General features: G+C 58.3%; 1 protein-coding gene across 1 annotated transcript; it reads right to left on the reverse strand.

Annotated features, from left to right (window-relative positions):
- Positions 1-4,152: 4,152 nt before the first annotated feature.
- TSTA3 (tissue specific transplantation antigen P35B) lies at positions 4,153-6,865 on the reverse strand. Its single transcript, XM_010291379.1, has 10 exons — positions 6,714-6,865; positions 6,515-6,629; positions 6,185-6,313; positions 6,036-6,109; positions 5,672-5,805; positions 5,451-5,515; positions 5,176-5,242; positions 5,007-5,086; positions 4,665-4,764; positions 4,153-4,208 (listed from the first exon to the last, which is right to left on the reverse strand). The coding sequence occupies exons 1-10, from the start codon at positions 6,863-6,865 to the stop codon at positions 4,153-4,155; spliced, it is 972 nt and encodes a 323-aa protein (XP_010289681.1).
- Between the last annotated feature and the right edge of the window lie 304 nt (positions 6,866-7,169).

The raw sequence follows: 7,169 nt of genomic DNA on the forward strand, positions 1-7,169 counted from the left end.
GATCCCGCCACATGTCCCCTTTGAGATGACCACGGGTGATGACCAGTTCCAGGCTGAAGCCACATGTTGGGACCCGTTGCCCCTGGATTCCTGCCACCATCAGGTGTGACCATGGGTCTCCCCACCCCCCCGCCTGGGAAATGGGGGTGCCTGGGAGACCCCACCCTGGGCAGCTACTTTGCCTGGTGTGGGGTGCCCCATGTCCATGTGGGATGGTTTTTTGGGTGGGTGAAAGGCCAAGTGCTGAGGTGGGCTCACACTTCTTTCACACCTAAACCCCAGCCCTCTGTACCCTCACCCTGGCTGTGCTGGAAGCACCCATGGGTGCTGAGCCCTGCTGAGACTGGTGCTGCCGCCAGGTCGTGGCATGGCTCTGCGCCCACCTGAGTGAGGAGGAGGAGGCAGCGGTGGCCAAGCTGGGGGTGGACCTGTTCAACTGCCAGGCTAGTGCCCAGGGTCACCGGGCATACCCCTGCACCCCAGACATGGTAAGGTGCTGGGACAGGATACCCCAAATCCTGTTTTCTCCAATTCCACCCCAAATCCTATAGTAACTCAATGCAATTCCCACCACCAAATCCCAAACCTCGTAGCCGCAGAGACCAAGCGGCACCTAGCCACCTCTACTTAGCCTCTCATCCTTATTTTGGGGTAAAACCAGCCCTGTTTAGCTCATTTCCCTTGTGGCAGATGGGGTTTTCCACTACTGACCCCCTTCCCACTCCCAGCCTTGCTAACTTCCAAAGGCTTTTCCGCGGTCTCTTTCCCCAGTGCCATGGGATGGAAGTTAAACACTGGGAGCTCATTTTGGGATGCTGAGGGGGTGTCTGTGGTGAGAGCCAGCATCCACCTGGTACATGATGGTGGGCATCACCGTGGGGAGCTGTGGGGCCAACTTCCCATGACCACTTCCCACATTGCTTGCACCAGGAGGGGCAGGAGGAGCTGCGGGAGCGGCTGGATGGCTGGCTGCGGCCGAAACTGGAGACCCCCACTGCCAGCAGGCAACACCGGGTGGCCCAGCTTGTGGAGGACATCACCCAGCAGATGGGTAAGAGCCAGTGGCTGGGATGCTGCTACATCCCCATGTCCCACCTTGCGGACCAACCCAGCCTCTTGTGCCTCCCCACAGGGAACGTCAGCAGCCTTGGGGCTGCAGGGCTCTGGGAAGGGCACCAGATTATCCCATCCGACATCCACCACAGACAGGAAGGAGCTCGGGCTGTCTGTTCCCAACTAGATGGGAACATGGAAAACCCCATTCTCAGTTCTTTTCGCACCAGGACACTCCTGGGTGCAGCTTCTAGGTCATCCCGACGCCGTATCCCACTCTTCCGTGTGCAGAGAGCAACCTGGCCCTTCTCCTGGCCCAGCAGCGCCGGATGGAGAAGGCAATGGAGAAGCTGCGACGGGTGAACCGGAGGCTGAGGCTGATGCTGGTGACCATGGAGGGTGCACAGAGCCGGCTGGAGAACCTCCTACAGCACCTCCACACTGTCCTCGACGCAGCCAGTGAGCTAGGGATGGGTGCTGGAGGGTGGGTGGGTGATGGTGATGGGTGAATGAACGGATGCTGATGCCGGGTTCTTTGCTCCCCATCCTGCAGGGCTGAGCCCGAACACCATCTCCACCTGCGTCCTACACAGGTCCTACTTTGTGCTGCTGGTCACGCTACTGGTGCCTACACCACTCCGCACCATCCTCCTCCTCCTCGCTTCTAGCGCTCTTGGCGAGCTCCTCGGCATCCCGGCACTCTCCACTCTCCTGGCCCTTGCCCTGGCAGGTGGGGACAGGTGTGGGGGGACTTTGTTGAGGACACACCACCCTGGGGATGCTATGGGGGTGGGCTGGGGGTGCTCTGCCCTCTCCCACCCTCTCGCTTCCTCACAGGGTGGTGGCTGGTGGTGGCCGCCCGCCGTGGTGCTGGTGGGGCCTGTCCGGGGCTTCTCCAGGATAAGCCCCATCACCGGCTCACCTCCACCCCGGACAGGTAGGAGATGGTTGGGGAGGGACGGGCATGGCACCCTTGGGAGCTTCTAGGACACAGCCTGGGCACCCATCTGGGATGTCCCATCCCGCTGCCATCTGGTAGAGGTCCCCAAGGTGGGCTGCTGGTCCCCAGGATGGGGCAGGACACGTTTTGATGGCTTGCTTGCAGCTTTTGGACATCTCATCCCAGCTCCCTGCCCTATTTCTGCCTGGGGGAGGCTGGAGGCGGGGCTGCCGTTATGATGGTGACGCAGAAGCCACCAAGGCGATGAGGCTCTGGTTTTCCTTATTCCCATGTAGGGAGTGCGAAATGGAGCTATTCAGGGAGGAGCTGGACAGGATGGAGATGAGCTGCCTGCAAGGTGAGAGCTGGCTGGGCAAGGGGATGTGGGAGAGGGTGACCATGAGGTGGGAGGTGTGGTGGCTGTAGGACGGGTCTGAAGCCCCAGCATGTCCCCATCCTGTGCTGGGGGGACATGCTGGGACATGTGTGTTACCCCAGACTGTCCCCAAGCTATGCTAGGGCATATGCATCACCGCAGAGTGTCCCTATCCAACACCTGGGGACAGCAGCGCTGGGAATGCCTCACCACCCGTGCCATGTTGCTGCAGAGCCCTCTTGCCTGGAGTGGGCCCCAGAGATGGCAGAGGACCTCCCCAACTTAGCAGGGTGCATGTCACCCGTCCCCAGTGGCTTGAGGACAAAGCTGAGCTCGTGTGGGGTAAGCCTGAGCTGGGGGTAGGTGCTGGGTGGGATGTCCTCAGGTTGGGCCAGATCCTGCTCCTGGGGGCCAGCTGGGTCCCCCTGATGGTCAGGTCCTCTAGCGCTGGGGTGTCCTCATCGTGACTGCACTTTTGGGTGTTGGACACCCCTTTGGGAGTGGGGCCAGGGCTGAGGATGTGATGCACAGGGAAAAATTTTGGGTGGAGGAGGGGTGTCCTGCAAGGATGGCCAAGGCACCCATCCTTTTATGACCCACATGTCCCCAGGGGACAAGGGACATCTTTTGCAGGACAGGAGGGTCAGTGGGGATGGAGGATGTCCTGTCTAAACCCCTTCTTCCCCAACCAGGCAATGCTGGAGCTGACCATGGGCACTGGGAAGCACTGGGAACCCAAACCTGGCAGCCCAAGCCAGTCTCTGGCTGGCAACATGTGAGTACCAACCACAGAGGACATGCCTTCTCCAGGGGCTGGTGTCACCTCAGGGTGCAGCCAGTGACCTGACAGTGGTGGGGACAGTCCCACTGGGGGCTTCCTGGGGTGCTGATGGGTCTCTCATCTATAGGACCTCACTGTTGCCATGGTCCCCATGCCAGGGGCTTACCAGAGCCGGGCAGCGATGTCGAAAGAAAGCCACGGCCGGGCAGGACTTCTGCCACATCCACACCACCGGTTAAGCCTCATGCAGGTACTTGGCCATGGACTTGTCCCCCTATGGTTGACCGTCTACGCCCCCCCCCACCCCCTGAGGGGTTTTAAACCCTTTTCGGCTCTTCTAGATCCTGGTGGAGAACACATGATGGTGCTCAGGACCCAACGTGGGTATGGGACTGTGCTGCAGGGCAGATGCTCTTCATCCCACTGGTTTTATGCTATTTGCATATATTTTAATAAATGTCATATTTACAGCTGGAGCCTTCCCTATTCTGGTGTCCCCCCCCGCCATCCTGATGCTGGGGCAGGGCTGGCTTTGCCGGGGGGGCGCTTTGGGACCATTCCCACGTGCCAAAAGCAACAGCAAATGCCAAGCTGCCATTCCTGCACTGGAGAAACAACCCTGATCACCTTCCCTTTATTACAGCCTTAATTACAGGTAATTAGCAGTGTAGCCTATTACAGCTCAGCAGGAGCTGCAAGCCTCCTGCATACGGCCAAGGCAATGGTGGTGGCTCCAGCTGGTGGCTACCACCTTGTCTGGGGTCCCAGAGCCTCCAGGGTGTCCCAACCTTCCTTTCCCTGCCTGCCCTGGGCATCCCACACTGCTTCCAGCAGTGGGCAGGAATGTGGGGGTTATTCCCTGGGCTCTGGTCCCCTTGTACTTTGGAAATGTCACTGTCCCCCCCCCCCAACCCCGTCCTCTGCCCCAGCAAAGGACAACCCTGAGATGAAGAGGATGTTGCCGGTGCCGGGTGACGCCAGTCCCAGTACCACCTTGGCCCATCACTTTCTGGCATTGGCATAGTTGGCATTGAACCAGGAGCAGGTCTCCTTCACGGCTGGGGAGGGAGAAGATGGGATGGGTTTTGGGATAGGGAATGCAGTTCATTCATAGAATCATTGAATGGTTTGGGTTGGAAGGGACCTTCAAAGGCCATCTAGTCCAACCCCCCTGCAGTGAGCAGGGACACCTTCAACTAGAGCCGGGTGCTCAGAGCCCCGTCCAACCTGACCTGGGATGTTCCCAGGGATGGGGCATCTACCACCTCTGGGCAACCTGGGCCAGGGTTTCACCACCCTTATTGTCAAAAACTTCTTCCTTAGAACTAGTCTAAATCTGCCCTCTTTCAGCTTAAAACCATTACCCCTCGTCTTATTCCAACAGGCCCTATTAAAACGTCTGTCCCCATCCTTCTTATAAGCCCCTTTTAAGTATTGAAAAGATGGACCACCTGATGCCACCAAGGTTAATTGCAGTGGGTAGGACCTCTGTTTTGTGAAGCCCCCGATCTCACCTTGCCTGAAGGGTGTGAACTGGAAGCTGGGGAGGTAGCGCCGTAGCTTGGCGTTGCTGGCCGTCTTCTTGAACTGCCCGTCTGCTTTGGTGGTGTCGAACTGGGGCAGGAGGGATTAAGGGAAACCAAAGGGGGAAAACCAGGTCTTGCTCTGCCCCACCATGTCCTGGCTGGGGCAGCCGGAGCAATGCCTGAGGCGCTGGGGCAGGAGGGTTGTTTGGGGTGCTTCTCTGGACCACAGCATCTCCCCTGGAGCCCTACAGCTGCTGCTGGAAAGTGGGATGCCCCCCCATTCCACAGCAGCCCTGCAAGTGAGGGGGGCCGGTCTATAGTGAAGGATACAACAAGCTCTCCCCTGAAGTCCATGGCCTCCACAATTGCCTCTGCTGCCTCCCTGATGGAGACTTCATCTTCTTCTCCCACTGTGGAGAAGGGCATGATTGTGGCCATTCCTCCACGTTCTTGGAAAGGGGCTGGAGGCCCGTGTTGTAGGGGGGAAGATAGGCCTTACCTGACAAAATGATGGGCTCCACCTCATCATATTCCCGCAGGACCCAAAGGAAAAGCCTAGCCAGGTCCTGTGGAGGGGCAGATGGCTCTTGGGGGGTGGCTGCTGTCCCCCAGCCCTCCCATCACAAGGGGATCCAACCCTGAGGATGGCCAACCCTGCCCAGGATAACTCAGGCAGTGTCAGATCCTGCTGAGGTCCAGGCACCAGCCCCCCCAGCCTTATACCCTGCCCTCCCCAAGCTGTGGGAAGAGAGTGCTTCCCCAGGCCATGCATACCAGGGAGTAAATGAACTGTCTCCTGGGCTTGCCCGTGCCCCAGATGGTCAGAGCAGAGCTGGTCTCTGCAAGAGGAAGGAGAGCATGTCCATGAGCATCAGAGCCTCCTCTACTCACCCCAGCTACACCACAGAGCAGCTCGTGGAGCAGGCAAGGTGCAAAAAATAAACCCAAACCACCACAACCCTCCCCAAAAAAGCTGTAAGTCCTGCTGCACTCACGTTTGGCCAGGTAGACCTTATGGATGAGCCCTGGCAAGACGTGGCCATCCTCGATGTTGAAGTTGTCGTGTGGCCCGAAGACGTTGGTAGGGACGACGGCGGTGAAGAGGCAGCCATGCTGCTCAAAGTAGCCCCTGGGTGAGAGCAGGAGAGGTGCAGGTGGGTTGTCAACCAGTCACCGTCACCCACCCCTCCAGCACAGAGCTGTCCCCAGAAGACCCCAACCAGCAGCATCTCCCATCTGCTGAGCCCAGGTATCTCCCCAGATCCATTTAATTCCTGGGGGCCCCAGGAGATTCCCCCTGTTCTGGTAACTGAAGGGTGTTCACAGCCCGTAAGGGCTCTCCTGTGTTCCCCTCCACACCTATTCTGGATGTCGATCATCCTCTTGGCATAGGAGTAGCCGAAGTTGGAGCTATGAGGTGGCCCATTGTGAATCTGGGGACAAGAAAGCAGGGAGTTAAGCAGTGCAGGGATCCTGCCTGGGCTGTGCATGGGGACGGAGATGCTTACCATGCTCTCGTCGATGGGGTATGTCGTCTTGTCTGGAAAGATGCAGGTGGAGAGGCAGGACACCACCTTCTGCACCCCCATCTCATATGCTGAGTGCAGGACATTGTCGTTGATATGGATGTTTCTCCTCTGGGTATGGAGAGATTTGTCATATCTGTGGGGTGGGGACCCCCAAAACTACATCCTATGGGTAATATCTCCAGAAACCAGAAAAGGTCTGTTTTGGCCCTGGGAGCAGAGCAAGCCACGTCCCCATGCCACAGCTCAGGGAGGGTAGAGGGTTGCAGCATCCATAGGGACCATAATACCACCCATTCCCCAGGTGCTCACCCAAAAGTCCAGGTTGTAGCGGATATTTTTGAAAAGGCCCCCAACCATGGCGGCCAGGTGGATGACATGGGTGGGCTTGTGCTGCTCAAACAAGGCTTTGGTCTCTGTGGAATTCCTGGGATGGAAAATTTTGGGTTCGGTGACGTCGAGGGAGCAGACCAGGGAGTTTTCCAAACAAAAACTCACAGGGTCAACTCACGTCAAGTCAGCATCTCTGGAGGACACAAAGATCCACTCCTCATCCTGCCGTCCCTCTCCATCAGCCACCACCTTCTCGATGGCTCTCCCCACCAAGCCGGTGCCACCCGTCACCAGGATGCGCTTGGGCACCAGCCCTGCCGCCTCCATCATGGCCAAAACCCTGCGGGGAGTTGAGGGCCTAAGCTAAGGTCACCTCAGGGTGCACCCTGCTATGGACCACCCAGCTCACCCCCACCCTGGCATGGGTGCCCACAAGCATCAGTCACACGCCAGGCCAGCGGGATTATTTTGGGGGGGCTTTTACCTGCTTCTGCCAGCAAAAGCAAAAAGGAAAAGAGGAAGCAGTGTGTTTGGTGATGATGCGGCTGGGCCGGCAGAAACTCATCAGCCGTAGTTGCTAATTAATGAAACTGGCTGGTGGCCCATGGGCTCCCTGTGCACAGGCAGCACCTGG

This window comes from Phaethon lepturus, unplaced genomic scaffold (genome assembly GCF_000687285.1).
Source record: "Phaethon lepturus isolate BGI_N335 unplaced genomic scaffold, ASM68728v1 scaffold26817, whole genome shotgun sequence".
Lineage (NCBI taxonomy): Eukaryota > Metazoa > Chordata > Aves > Phaethontiformes > Phaethontidae > Phaethon > Phaethon lepturus.